The 26,169-nt window shown below is 42.8% G+C and overlaps 1 protein-coding gene across 1 annotated transcript in view; it reads left to right on the forward strand.

The window, feature by feature from the left end:
- The first annotated feature begins 3,089 nt into the window (after positions 1-3,089).
- The window catches only part of PELI2 (pellino E3 ubiquitin protein ligase family member 2), a 124,472-nt gene continuing 101,392 nt past the window's right edge, over positions 3,090-26,169 (forward strand). The window contains exon 1 of the mRNA XM_065403648.1: positions 3,090-3,250. Within this exon, the coding sequence (XP_065259720.1) occupies positions 3,174-3,250 (77 nt within the window). The 5' untranslated portion in view covers positions 3,090-3,173. The remainder of the gene's footprint in view (positions 3,251-26,169) is intronic.

Below are 26,169 nucleotides of genomic sequence, written 5' to 3' on the forward strand. Positions count from 1 at the left end.
GCCCTCTTCTGCCCTGGCACTCCCTACACAGTGGGAACCTCAGTGGGTTGTTTAGGCAGCTTGGCATTCCTTTTGCACTACTGGAGATATGCAAAAGAGTCATAACAGGAGCCATGATCTGGTGTAGTAAGTTTCACTTATTTATACTAATCACCTACTGTGCTATAACCCCTCTAGTTTTTAGTAATGTGGCTACTCTTTAACCATAATTTTCAAAGTTCCCCACCATCCAACCTTAAGTTCCCTCCCCAGGATTTCACCATTGTCTTTGGAGAGGCCTCCTGCAGACTACAGAATAGTTGCAATGGTCCTTTCCCAGAAATAGACAGCATCCATTCATATTGCCTGCAGTGGGACTCATTCATAGTCTGATCACTGGCTTTTAGGCAAGACATTTTAAAAAAAAAGGAAAGATGGAAGGTATTTAAAAAAACACCCCAAACCCCAACTCCCTAAAGAGAAAAAGCTCAGAAGCTCAGGATTGTTGTAACGTCTGCATAGATCAATGGAGCATAAATGTCTGCAAAGTGGAAACATGGACTTTTAAACAGTTTTTCTTTAAATTGCCCTTTAATTTTTTTAAGCATAAAACAAGAGCTGCTTGAAGAACAAAAGCATGGGATGTTTTTCAAGCCTTTAGAAGATGAAACCAAGCATAAGTGGCTGGAAATGTGGACGTTAAAGTTGCTGATAAATAAAATCCTGAATAGTGTTTCCTTCATCCCACCACCAAACACAACAATAAAGAGACTCTTTGGGGAAAATCTCATAGGTGCCAGTGCTAACATTTAGAAAATTAAAGGCAATGAACATTAGCTTATTCATGAATTTATCCACCCATTGAGTGTCCAGCCAATTGCCTGCTACTGAGTAATGTCCTGGGCAGTTCAGTGAATATGGTCAGCGTGACCATGTCTCCCTGCCATAATATCATCATTACTGCTATCCTTAATTTGCACACTTCTTGGGAAGGAGGGGGAGGTGTTGGTAAAGAGGGAAGTTTTAAAAGAAAGTTGTTACTACTCATGAAACAGGATGAAAATGTTGAATGTGCTTCTGTTCATGGATGGCCCGCTAATGTAATGGATTTGTCCTTGACAATTTCGGAGGATTCCATTGTTGGTCTTGAATGCTGCCACCAACATTTGCTTTTGGGGTCTCCTCTGGGTAGTGTGTCTCAAAGGTGGCACATTTTAGGATTATCTGTCACCACGTCTATCTTTGCTTACAAACAACATCTTGCTAGGTCACATAGAACATGATAGATTTATCTGAAAAATATATTAGAGACATGTTTGCATCTAGCTGAGAGCTCCTACCTTTAAACAGCTCCAGGCCGTGCTTGCAGGGGTGAGAGGGACTGAGATTCAGAATCTGAATGTAGTGACTCAGGCCCCTCTCTGTTAGAAAACAGGAATAAATAAAAAATGGACAGAACTAGTTATACCCCCCAGTCCTAATGCTGGCTGTCTAGTTTCAGAAGAGGAGTGCTCTTCTGTTCTCCAACACTTGCATATAGCATGCAGCTAGTGATCTAGCGTGGTGGCTGTGCTGGTAACCTGAATTCCCCACTCTGGGTTGTGATGATGGTAAACTGGAATCCCTGCTTTGAAAGAATAATCTAAAACCTCTTGCTCTGGTTGGCTATGCCAGCAATCAGAATTCCTGCTCCAGATCACTTTTGCACCTGAAATGTAGAGTTCCCTGTTCTGTGTAGTTGTGCTTGCAATATAGATCCCTTGCTCTGGATATTTGCACCATCAGTTTATAACACGTAACATGGATGGGCTGTTGCTCACATGGAATCCTGCCCAGATTGGTTGTGCTGGTGATCTGGAAGCAGTGCTCTGGCTGGTCTAGAAGCCACCACTCTGACTGGACAGGTAGGTGTCAGTGATCTATAACCCATTGCTAGTTGTAATGTAGTTGCTGGGGTCCTAGAACCTCAGCTCTGGTGTGGGGTGGAGGGGACGCTGACCTCAAACTCAGGGCCGGTGCTTTCACTAGGCGACCCTAGGCGGTCGCCTAGGGCGGAAGGATTTGGGGGGCGGCATTTTGCCATCCTTGGTGGAAATTCGGCGGCGGGGGGTCCTTCCGCTCTGGGTCTTCGGCGGAAATTCGGTGGCGGGTCCTTCACTTGCTCCGGGACCCGCCGCCGAAGTGCCCCGAAGACGCGGAGCAGAAGGACCCCCCGCCGCCGAATGCTCTGAGGAGGAGCGCTGCCGCCTAGGGCGGCAAAAACCCTGCACCGCTCCTGCTCAAACTCCTGCTGTGGTGTGCGGTGGGAAGGGAATGCAGATCTAGAACATCTGTTCTGGTACCGGTGAAGAGGACACGGATCTAGAACTCCTGCTGTGTGTGCGTTGTGACTAGAATGCTGAGCTAGAACCCCTGCTCTGACAGATTGGGACTTGGGAGAGATGCCAGTCTAGAGCCCGTGCTCTAGCACGGGTGGAGGGCATAATGATCTAGATCACTCTGGTGTGGAGCGAAGCGCCTGCGAGTCTCAAACCCCTGCCCTGGTGTGGGGTGACCTAGAACACAACTCCAGTGTAAGGTGGACAGACTGACGACCTAGAACCCACCGCCTATGCACAGCAGATCTAGAGCCCTGCCAACCTGCCTCTCTCCATGGCTGGCGATGCTCTAGAACCTCGCGGATACCCGGTGCCGATCTAGAACCCCACGCTCCGGAGGCCGGTGCTCGAGCCCCGTTCGTCCCCTCTGCGAGCGGTACCCGGGGGGGCGGAAGCGGTGCAGAGCCGCAGCCGCCCGCAGTGTGGGAGGTTTGGCTAAAGCCAGCGGCCCCTTTAAGAGCTGCCCCGTCTCCTTACTCTATGTTTACATAACAGAGCGGGCTGTACCACTGCGGTCCCCGGAGGGGGGGGGAACAGAGCGGAGCGGCTAAACGGCGACTCCCTCCCCCCGCCCGCGGGCAGCGCGTGAGGGGGGAGGAGGCGGCCAGGGGGAGCTGGGCCAGCCCTAACTCTGCACCTCCCCCCGTCTCCTGATGCGAGTTGGTATCTCCCCTCTCCCCCCCTCCCCTTCGGCATTAGTGGCTGTTGTCGGGCGCTCGCGGGCTCAGTGCGGGGCGCAGCGCGGAGCCCGCTCCGGACTCCCCCCCCCTTCCTCCGATGGGATTGTAGCGGCGGGCGAGCAGCGGCGGCGGCCCCATGTTTTCCCCCAGCCAGGAGGAGCACTGCGCCCCCAACAAGGAGCCCGTCAAGTACGGGGAGCTGGTGGTGCTGGGGTGAGTGAGCGGGGGAGGAGGGGGGTCGGCTCCCGAGGGGGCGGGGCAGTGAGCGGGGAGTGGCTGAGGTGGGGGTCGGATCCTGAGGGGCAGCTCGGTGGGCGAGCTGGGGGGGGGGGGGGGTGTCGCGGAGTGGGGGGGAGCGGGCTCCTCAGCGCGGGGGGGGGGAGTGATTTAGTGCGGTAGAGTCGGGGGGGGTCAAACTCCTGAGGGGGGAGGGAATCTCTGAGTGGGGGGAAATGAGGCTCAGGTCCCTGTGAGGACGCTGAGGGGGGAGTGACTGAGCCTCCCTGAGGGGGAGGAGCGGGGGGGGGATTCCCCCTTCGCCCCCCGTCCTCCGCGGGATGGCGCAGGGATCTTTGTCTCCTTTTTGGCTGTGAAGGTGAAACTCTAGGGGGCAGGAAGCTTCTCCCCCCCCCCCGCCCCAGCTCTGGGCTGCTCGTGGAGGGTCCGGGGCGGGGGGAGCATCCCTCTTCCCCTGGCAGTGGGGGGAGTTGGCTGTGCGGGTGAGGGGAACCCATCCCCGCTCGCCTGGGGGATGTTCTCGACAGGGGGGGGCTGGGCTGGCTCTCGTGTTGCCCTGGCGGTGCTGCTGGGCTGGTGCATTGCCCTCTTCCTGCTCCAGATCTAAGGCACAACTTCCATTGGAGTGTGTGTGTGTGTAAGTGATCCGTGCCCCCGCGTAACTAAAGCACACGCAGTTCCCCAGGAGCTGGCAGCCTCTCTGTCTGTCTCCCATTAGCCTAATGCGGATCTGTGGGACGGATTTACGCTCCCAGCTTGACTCAGGCGAGGGCCTGCTATGGATGGATAGGGATAATGACTGTGCTGGTTCCATGGACCCTGTTTCTCAGGGGAGCTGGCCACGGTGTGCTGAGCTTTGGGGCCGCGCTGCTGGGCAGGTAGCAGCATGCTTGTGTCCCTGTGGCACTGGAGCTGCTGTAGATGGCACCCCCTAGCAAGGCTAGTTCTCCCTCAGCAAACAGGCAAAGTTCCTAAGCATGCAGCAGGACGAGTGCAAACACACACACACCAAACTTCCTAAACACTGATTATGGAGTGTGCGAAGAGATCCTACTTACTGTTCTCTGTGCAGTCTGCAGTTTGTAGGTGGCAATTGCCTGTAATCATACACTTCAACAATTAAAAGCTTCCCTTCATCAGCTTACATTTTCTAGTGGCATCTTTGTTCATATGATAGACATTGTCCCTCTCTTCCACATTGCAGGGGAGATGATGAAATTGGGGGAGGAGGAAGAGGCATTTACTTACATTCAGATTCGTAGTGGAAATGTTTATTTTTTCAGCTTGATATGGATCTTAAAGTAATCCGCTTGGTATAAATGTTCCTGCCCTGCTGTTAGAGCTTGAAGCTTTTCTGCTGAACATCATAGACGCTGCTGATGAACATAAGGCATGTAAGCCTTATTCACTGAGCGCCCCAGAGAACCCTGTAAGATGTATAAGTTTACAGTTATCAAAATTAAATGCATGTTCAGCAAATGGGGAACATTTTTAGCAAATAAATACATAAAGCTTTAAAACTGACCATGAAGCAGAGTTCCTGAACAATGAAAGAATTACTGTATTAATAACTTGCCTCCCCCACTACAAATATGTTAAACACTTACTAGAATGAAGTAGAAAGCCTTAATCATTTTTAGACTAACAATCTCTTATGAAAAGATGTTCTCTTTTGCAAAGCAATTAATTGGATTTTAAAATCCAACAGAAAGGAAAAGCCTTTTAATCTTGCTCTTGTAAGCAGTCTCTATGTCCTGTGGGGTAGTTTTAAAAGTGACACAATGTGTGTATGGTGACAAAAATAATATATTTAGACATAGTTACTTTGGAATGGAGTTCAACTACTGCTGTAAATGCAACTACTAATCTTTGAAAAGTGTAAATTGTAGAAAAGCTGTTTATTTCAGCAGTTTCAATTGGAAAAATCCATGTCAAGCTGTTCAGAGCAGGAAAAGGTGTATTGGTAGTGGTGATGTGGTGAGAATGGAGGATAACTTTAGCTGTGAAACAGTTTGTCTCTGTCACTGTAGAACCATAGTGCAGTGTTAAATCTTTAATTTAATTATATTGTATGAATTGATGATGTGCTGCAGATGCTTTTGTGTTCAGCTAGAAACACATTTCCCTTTCTGCAGCTTTGCTATATTTAGCAGTATTTGAAAGTGCATAAGTGTAAAACGTTTGGCTCTGAACTTAATTCGGTAGATTCTGTTCTGCTTTTTAAATAACAGAATGTGATGATCTTCTTGATTGATATAAGCAAATATCTCATTCTTTAGTGCCATGCATTTCTATTTAATATGAAACTTATAATAATGAGATTTTCAGTAAACATAAAATTGGTTTGAATAGGTTAAGAGACACCCTATTTTTTGCTTTCCAAATGTACTGAGGTGTTTCTATACAAACTGAACATTCTTATGCCCTTTTTACAAGATGCTAACATGTATGCACTACATTGATTCTAATGTAACAAGGACCTGTCCACACAACAGAATTTACTCAGGCGGGTAACTCTTCTAATGTGGTAGTGCCTCAACTGTGTCTTGGCATGTTCAGCTTTGCCTTTGTTGACTACATCAAACCATGTTAAAACACATTAATGTTATTTAGTAGACTAATGGTGTGGGGATAGGACAAAGTCAGAAAACCAAATTACTCCATTGTGTACATCTTCCATTTTGTCAGAGTTAGAGTTTAAGGCACTAAATTATGAATATATAATCTGCTGCATGCCCATCCCACCTCAAATTGAGAACATTTGCTCGCTATAAGTAGTGCCATAAATAGCATAAAGCTGTATTTTCTTTTTTCCAATCAAAGTGCTGAATCACTGCTGGGAACTCAGAACAGTTTGAGCATCTGTTCAGCATTCTGAAAAAGTAGGAAAATTCAAAGGTTATTTTGCCTATTACCTTTGTATGAAACCAGAGAATTCCAGGTAACAAGGTTTTGAATGAGAGAATCTCATTTTTGGAGGATTAAGTTTACATTAACACCTCCAAATGACAAAAAAGTCAAGTACCAGAAGTGTAACTCTCCTTGTGGCAATTGCTTAATTAAGAGTAATAAGATGACCTGTTTAACAGATAGAATCTTAAATATTCATTCGGTTTTAATGGTTACAATGCTATTTAAACAGCTTAAATAGAAAAAATTGATGTTATGCATTGGACAAGGATGGAAGAATGGTCATGCTGGGTCAGACCAATGGTCCATCTAGCCCAGTATCATGTATCTGACGGTGGTCAGTGCTAGATGCTTCAGAGGGAATGAAAAAAACAGAGCAATTTCATGTGATCCATCAGTTGTTGTCCAGTTGCAGTTTCAGAGGTTTAGGGACATACAGAGCATGGGGTTGCACGTCCCTGACCGTCTTGGCTAGTAGCCATTGATGGACCTATCCTCCATGAATTTATCTAATGCTTTTTTGAACTCAGTTATATTTTTGGCCTTCACAACATCACCTGGCGACGAGTTCCACAGGCTTTCTTCATTCGTGAGTGCTCTAAGACTGGTTTAAATTAGATGACTGTAAACTGATGTTGTGTAGTGAAGCTAACTTGCTCTGCAAACCATTGCAAATAATCCTTATTAAGAAAATAAATTTCCCCCTACCCCCACCTCTGCTCACCTTACATTTAATAGTGTTATGACCTAGGTTGTGTTCTACATATGAATTAAAACTAACAATCAAAGAAAAATATTCCACTGGGAAAACTATACGTAATACCAAAAGTTGAACATGTTATCTGAGAGAATGTACCTAGCGATATCTGTGATTCCTTGTCAGCCTGTTAATGTGATCATGGGGTAAGCCTAAAGCACTGATCAAGTCACCCCCTTGACCTTCTCTTTGGTAAACTAAATAGATTGAGCTCCTGGAGTCGTTCACTATAAGGCATGTTTTGTAATCTTTTAATCATTCTCATCGCTCTTCTCTGAACTCTCTCCAATTTATTGACATCCTTGTTGAATTGTGGATGCTAGAACCAGTGCCAGCTAGAAGTAATATAATCTCCCAACTCCTACTTGATAGTCTCCTGTTTATATATCCGAGATTCACATTAGCCCCTTTGTACACAGCATCGCACTGGGAGCTCATGTGCAACTGATTATGCAGCATGATCCCCATGTCTTTTTGCAGAGTCACTGCTTCCCAGGATAGAGCCCCCCCCATCCTGTAAGTAGGGCCTGTGTTCTTTGTTCATAGACCTAAGTTAACTCTTTACAGATATGACTCATTAGAGCTGTTGTTTCAGGCATTGGCTTACACTTCTTCCATGTCTTACTAGTGTTTTCATTCAGTAGTTCTCAAAGGACTTTATAAAGAAGCTAAGTATCATTATCCCCATTTTACAGTTGTGGAAACTGAGGCAGAGAGAAGACTTGACTTGCTCAAGGTTACCCCGTAGGCGACTGGCAAAACCAGGAATAGACAGCAGGTTTAAAACAAACAAAAGGAAGTACTTCTTCACACAATGCACAGTCAACCTATGGAACTTGTTACCAGGGGATTTTGTGAAGGCCAAAACTCTAGCAGGGTTAAAAAAGGAGCTAGATAAGTTAATGGAGAATAGGTTCATGAATGGCTATTAGCCAGGATGATTAGGTCTGCAACCCCATGCTCTAGGTAGGGATGTAAAGAGCATTTAAAAAATTAACTGTTTAAACGATTAAAAATATTTCGTTTAAATGGTAAACCGATTAAAGGGCCAGTCCCCCGGCGGTGCGGCCGGGGCGGCGCTGCTCCGACGGCTGGGGCCTCTCTGGGTGGTGCAGGGCCGCTCTGGGTGGCACGGGGGTTAACGTGGGTTAATTAGTAAGACTAATGCTTACTGGTTAACCTTTTACATCCCTAGCTCTAGGTCAGTGGTTCTCAACCATGTACCTGACGGTACACAGAGGTCTTCCAGAGAGTACTCAACTCATTTAGATCAGTGTTTATCAACCTGGGGGTTGTGGGATCAGTTTAGGGGGCGCTGCAAGTGCAGGGCGGCGTTAGTGGGTAGGAAGTAGGGCAATTGTCCAGGGCCCCATGCCACAGGCAGCCTCGTGAAGCTAAGTTACATGTTTCAGCCCCAGGTGGCAGGGCTTGGGCTTTGGACAAGGCTCACAAGTGAAAAACAGCAAAGAGTCCTGTGTCACCCTATAGACTAACAGACGTATTGGAGCATGAGCTTCCGTGGGTGAATACCCACTTCGTCAGATGCATCTGACGAAGTGGGTATTCACCCACGAAAGCTCATGCTCCAATACGTCTGTTAGTCTATAGGGTGACACAGGACTCTTAGTCTGGATCTGTAACAGCAGCAAACACGGCTACCCCTCTGATAAGTGAAAAACAGGCTCAAGTATCACATTGGAATGCAAGTACAGTATTCCAATGGATTTATTTTATAATTATATGGTAAAAATGAGAAAGTCAGCAATTTTTCAGTAATAGTGTGCTGTGACGCTTTTGTATTTTTATGTCTGATTTTGTAAGCAAGTAGTTTTTAAGTAAGGTGAAACTTGGGGAATGCAAGACAAATCTGACTTCTGAAAGGGGTACAGTAGACTGGAAAGGTTGAGGACCACTGTTCTAGGTGTCCTTAGCCTCTGATTGCCAGAAGCTAGGAATGAACGACAGGGAATGGATCACTTGATGATTGCCTGTTCTGTTCATTCCCTCCAAAGCAGCTGGCATTGGCTACTGTCGGAAGACAGGATACTGGGTTAGATGGACCATTGGTTTGACCAAGTATGGCTGTTCTTATGTTATGTTCAGGAATAGAACCCAGGTCTCCTGAGTCCCAGTGAACATGGTATCCACTAGACTACACAGCCTCCAAACTCTTCTTTACAACCAGGAGGGCTGGGTACTTTAAAAAATGGTTTTGGGGCATAATTCTGTGGCAAGGGGTGGATTCTGCAGCAAATGATGTAACCACGGACTGTGTGGGACCTTGTTATTAGTTAAAACTTCAGCCTCATCGTGTTGTGTGATGCTTTTTTGCTTCGTAGCTTGAGTCTTTTTATATACACTTTTCACCTCAGTAGAACAGTATATGGCATAGATGCCTTGTCTGAAACTTAGTATTCAAGCAGCTCAGGTTTTGCTATCGGGTCTTATTTAATAGATCACCCTAGGTTTCACATAAGAACCATTCTCTGGCAAATGTCATGGTGGTCAATGGCTTCAACATATTTTAGGGCACTGCTTACTGTATTGGTGAAGAGAAGAGCGTACATGGTTGGTTTGTTCAAAAGTCACCGCTGGAAGGACTCAGTTCTGCAGAAGCTGATTTTCTTTTATTTATTACTAGCAGTAGGGTCATTGAGCTCTTTGTGGGTGGGCACTTCATGGAAATAGTTTATTATGTGGTGTCATGTTCCATAAACTAGACAAGTTAAGAAGACATGGTCCTTGTCCTCTCAAGAGCTTTCAGTGAAATTACACTCAGATACCATAGTGGTGGGCATGATATCTAAATAGAACTCTAGACATGATGCAACAAATTGTGTAGTAAAACAGTAGGGAGTGGTTAAAGGAAGGATGACAGTTGCAGCAATAAGATTACGTGGTTATTTAGCAAAAGCTAGCACTCAGCATGATAGAGCAAAAGTTTATTTTTTAACTTAGTATAAACAAAATCTTGGTTTTTGTAGGTGTCATAGGAATAGGACAGAATTTTGCTATATACCTCGTTTTTTGGCTCTCTTAGAACCTTGGTCTGTGCCTAACAGCTGACCTTATTCATTGCATTGCCACATCAATATAAAATCCCAGCTAGTGACATCAATCACTTCAGACTGATTTACTTGTTACAAGAATATATGTGGATTTTAACTTCCAGCAAAATGTCAAACACCTTGCGTGTTTAATACTTGCTAGAAAATGAAGTTGGATGCACTCCAAAAGTAAACTGTAATTCGCCCCCCTATCCACCCCCACCACGGGGAATGTACAGCCAGCAAGCCCATCACACATAGGGAAGTGGAATAAGTTCCATATTTGGAAAGAAGAAGGAAGACATAGTCTGCATTTACTCAGAAGAAAACAAGTCTGACAAACTTATTTTCTGGGTTCCTTGCCTTCCTATTTACTGCTCTCTAGGTAAAGAGCCAAAGTGCTTATCTTTTTGTCAGTAAGATCAGTGGTGCACAGCATTCTGCATTCTACTGGACTTCATAAATGTATGGATACTGTAGGAATCCACTGGGCTCCACTGAAAAGCGATGACAGCTGGCAGGCATAGTGTCAGAATCCTAGCCTCCATTAAGTCTTGAAGCAAAGCACAAAACTTTTGACGTCCCAGTGATCCTTTGCTCCCAATTCCTATGAGCATAGGGAGTCTTGTGGAAGTGATACTTAGCTAAGATGGTGGGGAAGGTGCATTTTGATATCTTCCCACTGGCAGGCTTGTGCAGAGTTCATTATTTTGGAAAGGCCCACCTTCCTATTTCTTGTCTGGAGACTGCCATGTGGTAGGCCTAGTGGAGAGAGGCAGAGGCTTCTATTGGAGGTCTTGTCTTGTAGGAAATCTTGATTGGTTGGGAGAAGGGAGGCAAATGTCTCTTGCGTTGCAGAGAAAGCTCAAGTTTGTTGACCTGGTCATCCCTACAATGGCCTGTTACAAGAAGGCTGCAGCCTTAATGTGGGGATCAGAGTGGTCTTACGGTATGTACATGTGGTCAAACACTGGCCATGCTCTCTTCCTTGATCCCTCCCTCAACCCTCAAACAAAACTAGATCAAAAGCATTGTGCCCTTAATTAGTAGCAAACCTCCCCAAATAGTAGACTAGTATACAATGTCTGATATTTGTCAGATGGGTGAGAGGCAAGCAAATCCATCTCTCATCTGTGCTGACCTCTTCAGAATAAACACCCTGCCCCTGGAGCCTTAATGGCAATTGGGAACCAGTTTTTGGCTTTGGTGTCTAAGATATTATAGAAAGACTTATTTAAATGTCTTGACACAATGACACATTCTCTATAGCTATGTCTCCGCTAGGATTTTAACAGGTTTTAAACTAATTTTTTTTTCTTGGTGTAGACAAGGGAACTTGTAGGTTCAAAACATTAGCATTAGCTGATAAATCCTAAGAGTTGTTAGCTCTACCTTCACCAGCTAATGAGTTAAACCTGTACTTTACCTTATCTACACTAGGATTTTAACACTTTGTTAGTTAACACGTTAGCTAATGCATATGAAAACTGTGTAGACAGCACTTTGAAGTTAAGGCTGGGCTCTGAAGCCCTCCTCATCCTTCAGAGCCCAAGCTTGGGCCTTAGCTGTAACTTCAAAGGACTGGCTACACCGCTATATTAGGTCACTAGTGTGAGCCCAGCTAACCCCAAGTCTGTTGACACAGGCCATGTTTTTAGGTTGTTTCTTGATAATCTGGATGGGGTGGGGGAATCTGGGGCTCTGCTATTTCTGTCATGTAAGCACACTTGCAACTTTTACTAAATGATCCATAATTGTTAAACGATGGTGGGAGATACGTATCATTCAGCTAAAATAATTTTTTTAAAATTGCCCAGTGCAGACTCAAAATCACCTTTTTGGAAATCCATTTCACAATCAAAATGGATGTTGAAGTACCTCAGCAACACTGAGGGATTTATGTTAATAAAATGCCTGTTTGAGGTAAGTTGGCTCTTGATTAGGCATGAACTAATCCTGTCACACTTTTGTAAATGTGACTGTTTCTTGGTAGCAATGGCTACATTTTTTTTCTCGGGGAAAGCAGTGAGGAAATCCTCCTTTTTATTTGTACTTATAGAAGTGGTTTATTTCAGGTGCTGACTTCTGTTTTCACAGCCCTGACTGTTGTGGCACTTGGGCACATCACATGTCTTGACTGACTCTAGATAATGATTAATATGCTTTATGAAGAGTGAACTGGTCACATGTACTCATTTGGCATGGGAAAGGTTCTGATACATTACACTGGAGATGGCCAATGCATGGCCTGAGGGCAACATGCTCCTATACAGTACTTGGCATTGCAGTAGGAATGGTCTTCTGTTATGTGCAGCATTCTGTACAACAGCTATACCTCAGCTGTAGCAGTCATTTATCTATACAACTGGCTGCTCCAGTGTCCTCATATTACCATGAGACAAGTATGAAGCTGAAATATGGTGCACCGCCTCCTCAAAGATAAAGTAGGAGAGGCAAATGAAAAGCCAAGTGAGAAGTTAAGTAGTGACTGATCTACAGTATGTGTTAGAGGGAAGAAGGCCAAGAAATAGTGTGGTCTGGTACCTCAGTGCTGTGATTTCAACTGTTTAATCACTGTTGTATTAAACCACTCTTGCAAAATTCTAGTTGCTAAAGGCAGGAAATGTTTTGCCATCATATCCATCCTTTCTCTTTCCCCCCACCCCAATGAAACAAAGAATCAAGTAGAATCCTGTCCCTTAGTTGGTAAACTTCATGACAATTTTGCAAGACTGTTATTCATATTAAAATTGCAGTGATGTGTGTTTAGGAGGCTGGAAATTTAACTTCCAGTCTGATAGGCTTATACTCCAGTTTATTTCAAAATCTAGTAAGTTGGTACATTCTGTCATGAAATAACTTATTCTTTCAACTGGGCATACTTTCAATGCTGGCTAATGAGCAGGTAGATTTTTAACAGATGAATTGCTTCCCTTTAGGGCATATAAATGTCACCACAGATGACAAAGTGGTACTGACTGAGAAGACCATTAGTTACTGTAAGAAACTAAACAAACTGAAGTGCATTAATAAAGGTTGAAATCTCTTGTTGCATATTATAAATAAACTAGAGACCAAATGTGCAGATTCTTTTCTATACGCTTTGTTTAGTTTGGGCACAGAAGTTAATGGGCTGAAACTTTCATTTAAGCACAGCCGCACTTTTTCACATAAAGCAGTGTGACTTTATTTTGACTCACTAAATGAAGCATTGACTCTTACTGGAATAATAAATATACAGTAATTAATCTCCTGTCTCAATGGGAATTCTCCTTTCATAGATGAGATTGTATTATTGAAAATGATGTTAGCAACTGAATAACTCTTTCCTCTTTGCATGTCTTATACCATGAATCCATCACTTTGGAATAGATGTATATTTTTATGTTTAAACCTGATGGGCAGATTGGCCAATAAAGTGCTGTGTGCCTCAAACTACATTGTCCTCCTTTCCAGTTCTACCTCCAACAGAAAGTAGCTGCAACATTCAGTATTTCAGGGTACTATAAAAAAGGCACTCTCCTACTCTTCTCGAGAAGACAGAATGTGAGGGGAATCTTTCAGACAGGATTTGGGAATCCTTGCGGCAATTACATCTTCATTCCCCTGCTAGTTCCCACGTCTAAAACTTGCTGTTCTGAATAGGAAGGTAGAATGGTTTCTCTGGTCACTATGAAGTGAGAGCTCTAACTCTAGCTTCTCTCCTACTGTGTGTGTGGGTGTGGGTGGGTGGGTAGGTAGTATAAGGCAGGTGGTTTTCAGTTTCTGGGAATATTCCCAGGTTAGTCTTTGCTTTGTTTTCTCTCCTGCTTTTAAGAAGAATGTACAGTTTTTATCCTTAATCCTGTCTGGGTTAATGAGAACAGTAAATCTGAAACTTGAAAGGGGCCCTTAAACATCACTAACAAGCCAGTTATTTTGGAACTGTGACCTTGCATTTAGAGAATAGTAAAAATGTAAGAAATTTTTTTTTTACCAGTTTTTGATCTTCAGCTTCCATTGATACTCTGACTGTGGATGTAATGTTCTCTTCTCACAGGCAAATCTACAGTCTGTTTTCACAGTCTTGTTGGGCAACTTAAAAGTTCTATACCCTTGGCCTGATTGGCTTTTTTAGGGGAACAACTCCCATTGATGTCAGCCAGCCCTAACTGCCACTGAAATTCTGAAATCTTCCTCACTTGGCCTACATAGTAGTTAGTTCTCCTATGATCTAAGGAGGACTAAGCACACCTTTCTTAGAAGCACTTGAAAGATGTGATACACTCCTTTCCCTTACTCTCAGGGGCTGAATATGCTATCTTTGAAGCATTTTCATCCCTTAGGGCTGGTCTACACTAACCCCCCCACTTCGGACTAAGGTACGCAAATTCAGCTACGTTAATAACGTAGCTGAATTCGAAGTACCTTAGTCCGAAGTTACCGCGGTCCAGACGCGGCAGGAAGGCTCGCCCGTCGATGCTGCGTACTCCGCTCGCCGAGCTGGAGTACCAGCGTCGAAGGCGAGCACTTCCGGGATCGATCCGGGGCACTTCCGGGATCGATTTATCGCGTCTTAACCAGATGCGATAAATCAAACTCAGAAAACCGATTGCTTACATCCGGACCCGGATGTAAGTGAAGACGTACCCTTATTGGTTATGGGAGAAAAAGGGACTTAACTTCTGATTCTGCTTTCTGCACCACCTCTAATATGCTAGCACAAAATGCTGCCATTAGACTGCTGACCCAGTCCTACCTTATCTCCCTCTACAGTTGCATAATCAAACCTCCAGTTGCTTAGGCACTCAAGCATGTATCTCCTCTCCTACCAGTTTTGTGAACTGGCAGCACATAGGACCCAGTGTAATGTTTTAAATGTCTTTCCATGCAAGGATCTCAAGGCACAAACCAGGAAAATCACAAAAGGTCAAACACCACTCCTCCATAAGAAAACACAGGCTGTAAACCATTTCAGGGGTGTAATATAATCGGGTTTCTGACTACATAAAGTAGGAGGGCAAAGCTTGAGTAGCTTATGCATCAGAACTCTCCTCCATAGAATTAAAATTGTGTAATGGGTCTCCATCAGTATATTGCTATTTAGAATATAAAACTTCTTTTAGGGCAGGAGGAGGATTACACACGGCCTTACTGTACTAGAAATTATTTAAAACCATCATGTTCAGAAGTGACTGGTTTGCTTTAACAGTGTTATTTTTACAGTCTGGTCCCTGTATGTATTCAGGGAATCATGGCAAAAATAAGCTTTCACTACTCCTGTTGGCATTGCAGAGTGAACACAAGCAGGGAGAAGGAAGCTGGATTCTAGTGTTAGCCAAATTCCAGTTGCAGAATCTTTATTCAGCCCCAGGCCAGAAGGAACATAGCCCAGCTTCCAAGTTTCAGGCAGAGTTTGCAGGGTTGGCAGTTGCAAAAAAAGGCTGTTACTTGTAAACTGAGCATGTCTGATATGAATGTAGCTGAGACCGTGAACATGGCACCCAGTGGTGAAATAATATATATGCAGAATTGTATTTTATGAAACTCAATTTGGGTCAAGTTAGTAGTAAAAAAATATTAATGTAGTTGTTACCAACTAATAATCATTTGGAGGATACTTACATATAATCCTGTGTTGTGTTAACTCTTAGACATGAAATATAGTGTATTGGTGGTAATAGCCATTCATCTATTGGAAAGCCTGAGCTCAATCATAGGGTTAGAAGGGACCACAAGGATCATTTAGTCTACCCCCCTGCCAACATGCTGGATTTGTTGTGTCTAAACCATCCAAGACATGTGGCTATTCAGCCTCCTTTTGAAAACTTCCAGGGAAGAAGCTTCCAAAACTTCCTGAGGCGATCTGTTCCATTGTCCTACTGTTCTTACAGTTAGGAAGTTTTTTTCTGAGATTTAATCTAAATCTGCTATGCTGTAGTGTAGTTTGAACCCATTGCATCTTGTCTTCTGTGGCAAAAGAGAACAACTTTTCTCTATCTTTTTTTATGGCCGCCTTTCATAGACCGCTATCATATTCCCCCTCCCCCTTAAGCTCTTTTCCAAACCAAACATACCCAGGTCCTTCAGCCTTTGCTCATATGTCTTGCATTCCATCCCTTTGATCATCCTTGATGCTCACTTCTGGATCTTTCCAGTTTCTCTACATCCCTTCTATACATTGGTGACCAAAATTGGACACAGTACTCCAGCTGAGGCTTAACCAGTGCTGAGTAGAGCGGTACTGTTACCTCCCATGACTTTGCATGCTATGACAGGTTAATGCAACCTGAAATTACATTTGCTTGCTTTTATTTATTTATTTATTTATTTATTTATTTATTTATTTATTTATTTTTTGCAACAGCATCACATTACTGACTAATCTTGAGGTTGTGATCCACTACAACTCCCAGATCCTTTTCAGCAGTGCTGCTGCCAAGCCAGTTTTCCCCCCGACTCTGTATTTGTGCATTTGGGTTTTCTTCCTGAAGTGTAGCACCTTACATTTGTCTCTTGTTGAATTTCATTTTGTTGTCTATAGCCCAGTTTTCCAATTTATCGAGATCCCTCTAAATTTTAGCTCTATCCTCAAAAATATTTGTAACCCCCCCAGCTTTGTCATCTGCATGCTTGATCAGTATGCTCTCTATATCTATATCCAGGTTATTAATAAAGATCTTAAACCACACCTGACCCAGAACAGATCCCTATGGAACCCCACTGGAATCCTCCCTCCAATCTGACATCATTCCATTAATAGTTAGTCTTTGTTTGCAGTTGTTTAACCAATTATGTATTAACTTAATGGTACTTCTGTCGAGCCCGCATTTCTCCAGCTGGCTTATCAGAATGTCATGTGGGACTGTCAGAAGCCTTGCTGAGGTCCAGGTATATTATGTCCACTGCATTCTCCCATTCACCAAATCAGTTATCCTGTCAAAGAAGGAAATCAAGCTGGTTTGGCATGATTTGTTCATGGTAAATCCATGCTGGCTGCTGGTGAGTACCCCTTCATCCTCCAGGTATTCGCAAATTGAATGTTTTATACATTGCTCTAGTAGCTTCCCAGGAATTGAAGTCAGGCTGATTGGTCTATAGTTTCGTGGCCTCTCCTTTTCCCCCTTTTTAAAGATGTCACTACATTAGCCCTTCTCCTGTCATTCATGAGTTTGTAAATATTTTTGCCAGTGGCATCGAGGTGTTTTTTTTTTTTTTTTCCAGCTAATTCCTTCAGTACCTTCAGGTGAATAGCATCCAGCCCCACTGATTTGAATTTATTCAGAGTGGTCAGAAGATCGCTAACATGTTCTTTACTTACCCTGATTTGTACACCTCCCCCTTTATTGTCTATGGTAACTTTGCTAGTCGTCTGGTCACATGTTTTTTGTGAGAAGACTGAAGCAAAGTAGGCATTGAGCAGCTCTGCCTTCCTATCGTCTTCCATTACTAGCTCACCTTCTCCATTGAGCAGTGGACCCACACTGTCTTTGATCTTTTTTTGTTTGTCTGACATATTAACTCATTCTTTGCCTTGGCTTTTCTGATTTTGTCCCTATAGACTTGCGCTATTCCCATGTATACTCCTTGGCGACATGCCCCTCCTTCCATTTCCTGTATGTATCCCCTTTGGTTTGTAGATAGCTAAAAAGCTCCTTGTGCAGCTACATTGGCCTCCTGTGGCTCTTCTTATCTTTCCTCTGCATCGGAGCCTCTAGTATTACATCTTTTAAGAACTGCCAGCCACTTTCGATCCTTTTCTTCCTAATTGATCTTTCTATGAGACCTTGCCTACTATTTTTCTGAGTTTGTTGAAATCCAAGTTTCTGAAGTCCAGTGTCCTTGTTTTGCTTTTCTCATGTCTTCCTTTCCATAGGACTTGGAGTTCTATGTATTAATGAAGCGATCGTTGTCTGACAGCCCTTTCTCTTTCCCTCTACACCTGCCATAACTCCTAACACGCTGCGCTAAACAAAACCCATCTAAATGATTATAAGCATGTTTTCTGTAATTTTTTTTAAATGCAGTTCCCCCCTCTTAAATGTTTGTTGCTGTACCACTTCAGTGTAATATTAGATTTAATGCCCTCTCCATTCATCATTTCCCCTCCTGCCCCATGGGTTTTTATGCAGTGTTCTGTTCTTGTAGCCCTTTTTTCATGGAACCTTACTAAAATATGGTGGTAGAGCCTACAAATAAACTAAGGAGCAACTGTCTCCCTGGTCACAGCTGTTGGACATAGGTATACTGTATGGCATAACATGCTTTGCTTGAATAGTGTAAAACTGAAGTTGTCCTTTTATCTTTGGTTTCCTCCTTTAATTTGCTTCAGAGATCTGTCTAGATACTAAGTATGGTAAAAGTTCAGTTTGAGTCAGTATAACTGCAGGACTAGCTTATTTCCCCTCTCCACCCCCCCAGCCAATTAATACAAAAGAGGCAATTAGTGAGTTCTACCATTTTGCTATCTCTTGTGGTGGGGGACTTAAGATGAAGCTGTTATTAAGCCAACACATCTCTTTTGTAGAAATGTATATTGCCTTTCTGATTTATTTTTCTTGAAATATAATAAGCATGTTTTAGGTCCAGAAAAGGCTTGTGGAGGTCTCAGTGAAATTGCCTCTGGAGGTCCCTACTTTAAGATTCATATAACCTGCGTAGGGGTTTTAGAACCATTTGAAGAGTATGTATTGGGAGGAGTGTGTGTTGATTAACAATCTGACTTTTCTATTCTGGCTATATGAGATAGCGGATGTTAGGGGTGAACAATGTAGGTAGACTTCAGTTCTGCCATTTGAATATGGCTCTTCTGTTAATCTTTCTAAAAGTATGGAGGTTCAGGAACAAGTCAGGGTGTAGCATCGAATCATAAACAGGTCATGCATTTATTTCTTGGAATAGAAGGATGTGGTCCCTATTCAAACTTGGCAGCCATTTTGGACCTACTGTCCTTCTGAGGATTGTGCTTTCTTTATCCCCCAGGTATGAATTGCTACTTGAAGGGGCTATGTATCCTACACAGAATATTGATCAATCTGTCACCCTGTGATGTTCTAACTAGGCTTATTGAGCCTCTCAGGTTGAGAACTTCAACTGTTCTTCGTTCTCTCAAACTAGCTTTGATGAGTAATCTTTGCCAAGAGGGTGGCAAGCATGGGGCATATCCCCCCTGTACTTTGCTTTGCTTTGTAAAGATAAGGTTGTGCTGTGTCTCCATTTTGTTCTTGGTCAGAGTGGTGTCAGACTTCCACCCAAAGAAAACAATCTAATCTCCTTTTCCCTCTTCCCCACCTCCTGTTTCCTTGGGGAAGTTAGGCTGTATGGTCTTGATATCAAAAAGACCTTGAAGCATTATCTGGACAGACTAAGTTTATTAGAAAAACACTGAGGACTGCCATTCTCAAATTGTAGTCTGCACAGCACTTGGTAATCTGTTGAAAGTTGGTGGTTCACATGGGGCTATCTCTCATTTTCAGCTGCTTCTATGGCAGTGTCTACACTTTTTCTTAGCGTTTTCTATTGTCGTTGCCATCTATTCAGCTCCGCTGCTTGTAGCAATGGTGGGAGCTCTGCTTTAGATAAGCTGGAGTGGCTGCCACTCTTTTTACCACTATGGTGTCTTTCTAGTGCTGGGCAGAATTTGAGATGGAGAGTAAATTGACTCTGGCTGCTGGGGGCTTATACACACCCAAGCTCCCACCAGTGATGGAGCAGTGATGGGAATGTAAAGAACAAGCTCAGTATAGAATCAGTGTAACTCTCTACTTACTGTCATAAAGAATGGTAAGAATACTACTTTTTCATATGGAAGCATTTGCTACGGTTGTCTTAGGGCATTAAACTGTGAATGGAGGGCAAGGGATTTTGTGAGACAGTCACTTGGTATTGGCTGTGGGCCACGACAGAAAAAGCATATACTGACTAGGGATTGTCAAAGAATTTCTTAAACTTTTGATGGTTTTGACTATATTAAGTTTTTACAAGTCAAGTGTAAAAGTAGGACAAGAATAAATTTGAAGCGCAACTAGCAAAAGACACAAAAACTAACAGCAAATTTTGTTTTAAGTACATCAGAAGCAGGATACCTGTCAAACAGTTGGAGGGGCCACTGCATGATCAAAGTGCTAAAGGAGCACTCAAGAAAGACAAGGCCATTGTGGAGAAACTAAACAAACTCTTTGTGTTGGTCTTCATTGCAGAGGATATAGAGGAGACCCTCCCCCCACACTACCTGTTCTTTTTAGGTGACAAATATGAGGAACTGTCCCAGATTGAGGTGTCAGGAGAGGAGGTGGAGTTAGAACAGATTGATAAATTAAACAGTAGTAAGTCACCAGGACCAGATGGTATTCATCCAAGTTCTGAAGGAACTCAACTGTGGGATGTAACCTTTCACTTAAATCACCCTTTGTACAAGATGACTGGAGGTAGCTAATGTAACACTGATTTAAAAAAATAAAAAAGGCTTCAGAGGCAATCCTAGGAATTACAGGCTGGTAAGCCTGACTTCAGTAACAGGAAAGTTGACCGAAACTCTAGTAAAGAACAACATTAATAGACACATAGATAAACACGACATGTTATCCCATGACTGTTTACTTTGCATAAGTTTGCCTTTGCTGAGGCTTGATTTCTCTTTTCAAATCTTAGAGTTCTTTGAAGAAGTCAATGAGCATGTGGACAAGGGTGATCCAATGTACTTGGACATTCAAAATATTTGACCATATCCCTCACCAAAAGTAAACTTAAGCAAAGTAAACAGTCATCGGATAAGAAGGAAAGTCCTCTCATGGATCAGTAACTGGTTTTAAAAAAAAAAGGGAAACAAAGAGTAGGAATAAATGGTCTCAGTGAAGAGGAGGTAAATAGTGGGGTCCTCCAAGGATCTGTATGGGACCTGTGCTGTTTAACATATTCATGAATGAACAGTGAGATGGCAAAATTTGCAGACGACACAAAATTACTCAAGATAGTTCAGTCCAGAGCTGAATGTAAAGAGTTACAAAGAGATCTCACTAAACTGGGTGACTGGGGCAACAAATGGGGCAGATGCATTTCTCAACATTGAATTTCAAAGTAATGCACATTGGGGGGGGAGGGGGAATAATCCTAACATATGTAACAAGGAGTCTGGTTGCACCTTAAAGACTAACAGGTTTATTTGGGCATAAGCTTTCGTGGGTAAGAACCTCACTTCACCCCCTGATACCTAACATATGTATAAGTCTAAATTAGCTGTTACCACTCAGGGAAAAGATCTCGGAATCCTCATGGATAGTTCTCTGAAAACATCTGCTCAACATGTATTGGTAGTCAAAAAAGCAAAAGGAATGTTAGGAACCATTAGGAAAGGGATAGGTAATAAAACAGAAAATATCATAATGCCACTATATAAATCCATGGTGCACCCGCACCTTGAATATTGCATGCGGTTCTGGTTGCTCCAACTCAGAAAAGGTGTATTAAAATTGGAAAAGGTGCAGAGAAGGGTAACAAAAATTATTACAGGTATGAAACATCTTCCATATGAGGAGAGATTAGAGAGACTGGGACTGTTCATCTTAGATAAGAGGCAGCTGCAGTAGACCTGTCTAGTCTGATATGGCTCCACTAGGCAAGGGGCGTGATGGTCCTACTGTTGTACTACCAGGCAGGGCATCCTGGGAAAACTCTTGATGCTGGACCTTGTTTGTGGATGGATAAATAGGTCTCCAGACCTGTTTGTTTGGTACAACTTGTACACAATCTTTTTATGGGGAATAGGAGGGGGTGTGTGGTAATTTGTCTGCCCCCCCCCCCATATAAAGAGGGGTGGAATGGGTGTTTTTTGACAGTTTTTCTTTTTTTAAAGGTTACACAACATTATCTCCCTTTCCCATTTTAAAGGTAGCTTCTCTTCTCTCCACCTTGCCAAAAGAACACATGGCACATCTCCTATGTATAAATTCTGTAAGCGGAGACTCCCTCGAGCCTGCCAACTATAACTGATCACTTCAGTGCTTGCCTTCCTGCACCAACTCTTCTTCCTTATTGCCTGTAATTTCTGTAAAAACATTTCTGTGTTGCTCAGACTGGCTTTTGTAATGCTCCTTGCCTTAAAATTCTCCGTACAATAGTCTGTTTTAAGATGGTTGTCCAGAATAACAGTAGTAGACTACAGGCTATCCTCCTAGAATCATAGAATATCAGGGTTGGAAGGGACCTCAGGAGGTCATCTAGTCCAACCCCCTGCTCAAAGCAGGACCAATCCCCAACTAAATCATCCTCTGGTCTAAAAGGAGTGTATGGGGCGGGGGGGGGGGGGGGGGAGGAAGAGGGAGTGTGTATGGTATCTTTTTGGGGGCCAAGAAATGGAGCTGAATTCCCCCCCAAAATTTCACTGCTAATGTGGAGGAGAGATCTTGGGAGAAAAGTGTATATATAATTTTTAACTAGATTTTCTGCTCTACAAACTATTTTGCTGTTTGTGTGGACTACTTAATGTATGTTGGAATGGTGAATTTTGTAAAATTTGCATTTAAAGTTTCTCATGGAGTTTGTAATTGCTGGAAGGAGAAACAGAAGAAGCAGGCAGTCTGGTGTAATATAAATCAGTTGTATGTGTTGGCCAAATGTAGGCTCCAGTCCCTACAGTGGCTAAGTGACCTTGGGGAACTGAAATGTATCTGACATTTAGTGAGGTTTTGGAATTTCCAGTGACTGTGCACATGTGCACAAATACAGCCTTTGAATTAGTTTTGTAACTGACCAAGCATGTTTTACTAAATCACTGAAAACAAAGCACATATCCAGTGATCTCTGGATGATACCACAGAATTTTCACTCAGCCAGATATTGACTGGATTACGGGAAGCCATACTATGAGGCTCTGATTCTTCATCTTGTCATTGAGGGCTATATCACTCAGAGGCTCCAAAAACAGTAAACTTTCTTCCAGCACACACACATGATGAGAAATTATTGGTAGCTATATATGGTCTTATCTTCCTATATCAGGCTTTTGTACAGTTTCATATAACGTTTTTGCACTCTAATAACGTATGAAATACAGTGATAAGTATAATTCAAACCGATTGTATTTGTTGGATGCTGTATTTGAAGTATTGATACCAATGTTGCTTGGAAACTTACCAGACATCAAATATCAGAGGACTAAACATGCTAGACAAAGAATGATACAAAAGATGAGGAAGGTGGTGGGGGAACTTCAAAATTTCACTCCTGTCAGTACTTTTCATTTTCTAATGTTAAAAGTAACGCCTAATACTATAACTGAGAATTTTTTTTAGTTTGTTTTTGTGCAGTTGACAGCACATTGAATAGTCAGTTTCACCATTTTGATTGTGCAGTTTCCCTGCCTATATAGTCTTCCAGCAATGGAGGAGAAAAAACACCCACAAAACTAATATTGGGGTGGAGGGAAGCAATAAAAAGTGGTAGGGTGACTTGGGGGGGCCCGTGTAGGATCTGAAACTATTTTTAAATTTAAACTGATTCTTCTTTAATCTTTTAGATTACAAGTTGACTGCCTCCTTTAATTCTTTTCAAACTTGATCTTCATAAACGTGTATTTAAGAGAATTCATAAATGATTTGAGTCAGTGTTATCCTATGGAAGTGTGTAGTCTTGCGGTAGGGATTGTCATCTGTATTATCCCTAATTTTTTGGCACAACTCTGTTCAGAGAATACAGATTCAATGTTTTGTCCGATAAACAGCATATATAATTGCATATAGTTGGGAGAATACGCTTAGGGACTGACTCGGTCATTCTTCCCTTGTTGGTTTTTGTTTTCTCTGGTGTCTTTTTCCTAGTCTGGCTTTCAGCTCAATCCTGCTGACAATAAAGTTGATGAACATGTGGAGAGGCAGTGGGAAAGAAAGGGGATTACATGCGGTTCAAGCTGGTCTGGTATACAGCGAGCTATTCAGATTTCCAGAGTACGGGAAGCACAGTTGCAGAGACAGCTGGGTGGATATGGATTTATTGGATAAGCAGCAGAGTTCTTAATTATCTAACTCTATTTGTTCTGCATCTCAGAAACCCTAAACGGTAAGGCATTACATACCTGATCTTCCATTGTTATGAGAGGGGGAATACTATTGAAGGGGCCATTCAGATTTTATTGGTCTGTGCTCATAACAGTTGATAGTATTTTCATAAATGTAGCCTAGAAACTGAGAATTAGCTTAGTGTAATCAACATTCTGTCATAAAAATCTCTCAAAATTATTAAATGTGATTCTTAAAGTGAGGACCTTGGAGCTGTTGAAACAGATTAGCTATTACGAGTTCTTTAGAGAACATGGGGACCCCACAGCCACACACAGATATACTTTAAGAAACTGAGCTAAAGATGTGCTAGAGTGAACCTTTTCTCTGAGTGTTCTTCCCCTTGCAGCTTATTCTTTGGGGTCTTATCCACCTATTCCTCTTCTCTTGCCAGCATAAGTTATCTAACAGAATGGGTTCAGCTTTGTCGAAGGGGCTGATGAGCCTTGGTTCTTGATCTCTAATAGTTCCTCTTCTCCTCTCTTGAAATCAAGTTGTGGGGTGAGGGGCACAGTCCACCTCTATCTGTTATCTCAGAGACCTGAAGAGGTCTAAGGAAAAGGATGAGTGTTTCCCACCCATAATTCAAGAGCAAACTGGGGTGTTATTCCTACTCTGCTGACTCACTTGTAGACATCAGATCTCAAATTCTGGATCTGTCCGAAGAGGACAAAATGAAGTGAGCTCAAAAGGAGAAATACATCTGAGTCTGCTTCTTTTTCTAGGCATTGCTAATGTTATTTCATGAAGTTATTTAAAGCCAAATTTACTACTTGAGTTTCTCTGGATTTATACTAGCATAACTATTTGAAATGGGCAGTGTCACTCAATCATCAGCATTATGATTAAAAGTAGTTGTATATGGGAATGAACAAATGTGTTACTCTTTAATATCAAAGAAACTCCCGCTCCAATTATATCTTTCTCCAGTAACTCATTCTGTGTTTCTATATAAATTCACCTTTTAAAAGATAAACCTCAGATAACTCAGGATTAGTATGTTGACTTATGTTGAGCTATTTGCACACCAATAGCCTTTTATTGGACTATGCTGTAGACAGCCACCTTTAAATCTCCAAGACTACTTCGACTACAGGAGGAGGAAGGAAAAGATTAGCAAAGACAGGTTCATAAACTGTAGAGAACTGACTTTCAAGGAAAGAGAAGAGTTGTGAGTTTTCAAGCAAGGTGACTTCTTTGTGGTAACACTGCATAATCTCCAATTACTAAGGTTGGCTGCACAGTAAGGTTCAGCTTCAACAGCTTGTGCAGTAGTCGGTGAACAGCAGACTTTTCAGGGTTTAAAGTACTGGGGTTTTAACATTTTGTAAAGGCTCTTTGCTTAAAGGATCAGTAATTAACTTTTAGGATTGGCAGAACAATGTATAATGTAGAATGGCTTTCATTTTTATCACATGCTTATCTTGTTCCTAGGTTTGCTTTTGTACTCAAGAAGGAGAAGATGGAGTGAGGGGAGAGGATGTCTTCTGTACCTGGGTTTCTTTTATGCCAAAGCAATGAATGTCTTAATGTCTTAATCTGTGTGACCTTGGACAATTGACTTGACCTCTCTGTTTCTAGGTATCCCCATATATAAAACGGATACTCAATTACCGGAGTCCCATCTCAACAATCCTGTAAATGTAAAATAGTCTTCTGTGAAGCACCAAAATAAATTCTTAAACATGAATTCTTCTTCGAGTGATGGTCCCTATATGTGTTCCAAATGTGGGAATGCATGCGCGACATGCACCAGGGCCGTATGATTGTTGTAGCAGTGTCCGTTGATCCGCACGTGTGTTTTTCGTAGCTTTGTGTTCTGGGCAAGGTTGTATGAGGTGGTGCAGGTCAGCGCTCATTCAGTTCTGATGCATGGTTGGAGTTGGAATTCCTGTCCCTCCGTGATTGTGGTTTGGACTGTGAGAGAATTCTTGTCCGTTGCATATAGTTTTTTCTTGTTTTCTTGTATAGCTAGATAGTTAGCATTTGGTAGCATAGTTAGTCTTCTGTTGCCCCAATTGCTGCCCATTTACCCCCTCCCCGCTTGCCCAGGGGACTGTGCCCTGCATTTCAGGGTTCAAAAACTATGCTTCGTGCCCTTGCTCGTTTTTCATGAGCCATGAGCACCAGCGCTGCCTTTACTGTGTCAGG

Source organism: Emys orbicularis, chromosome 4 (genome assembly GCF_028017835.1).
Source record: "Emys orbicularis isolate rEmyOrb1 chromosome 4, rEmyOrb1.hap1, whole genome shotgun sequence".
Lineage (NCBI taxonomy): Eukaryota > Metazoa > Chordata > Testudines > Emydidae > Emys > Emys orbicularis.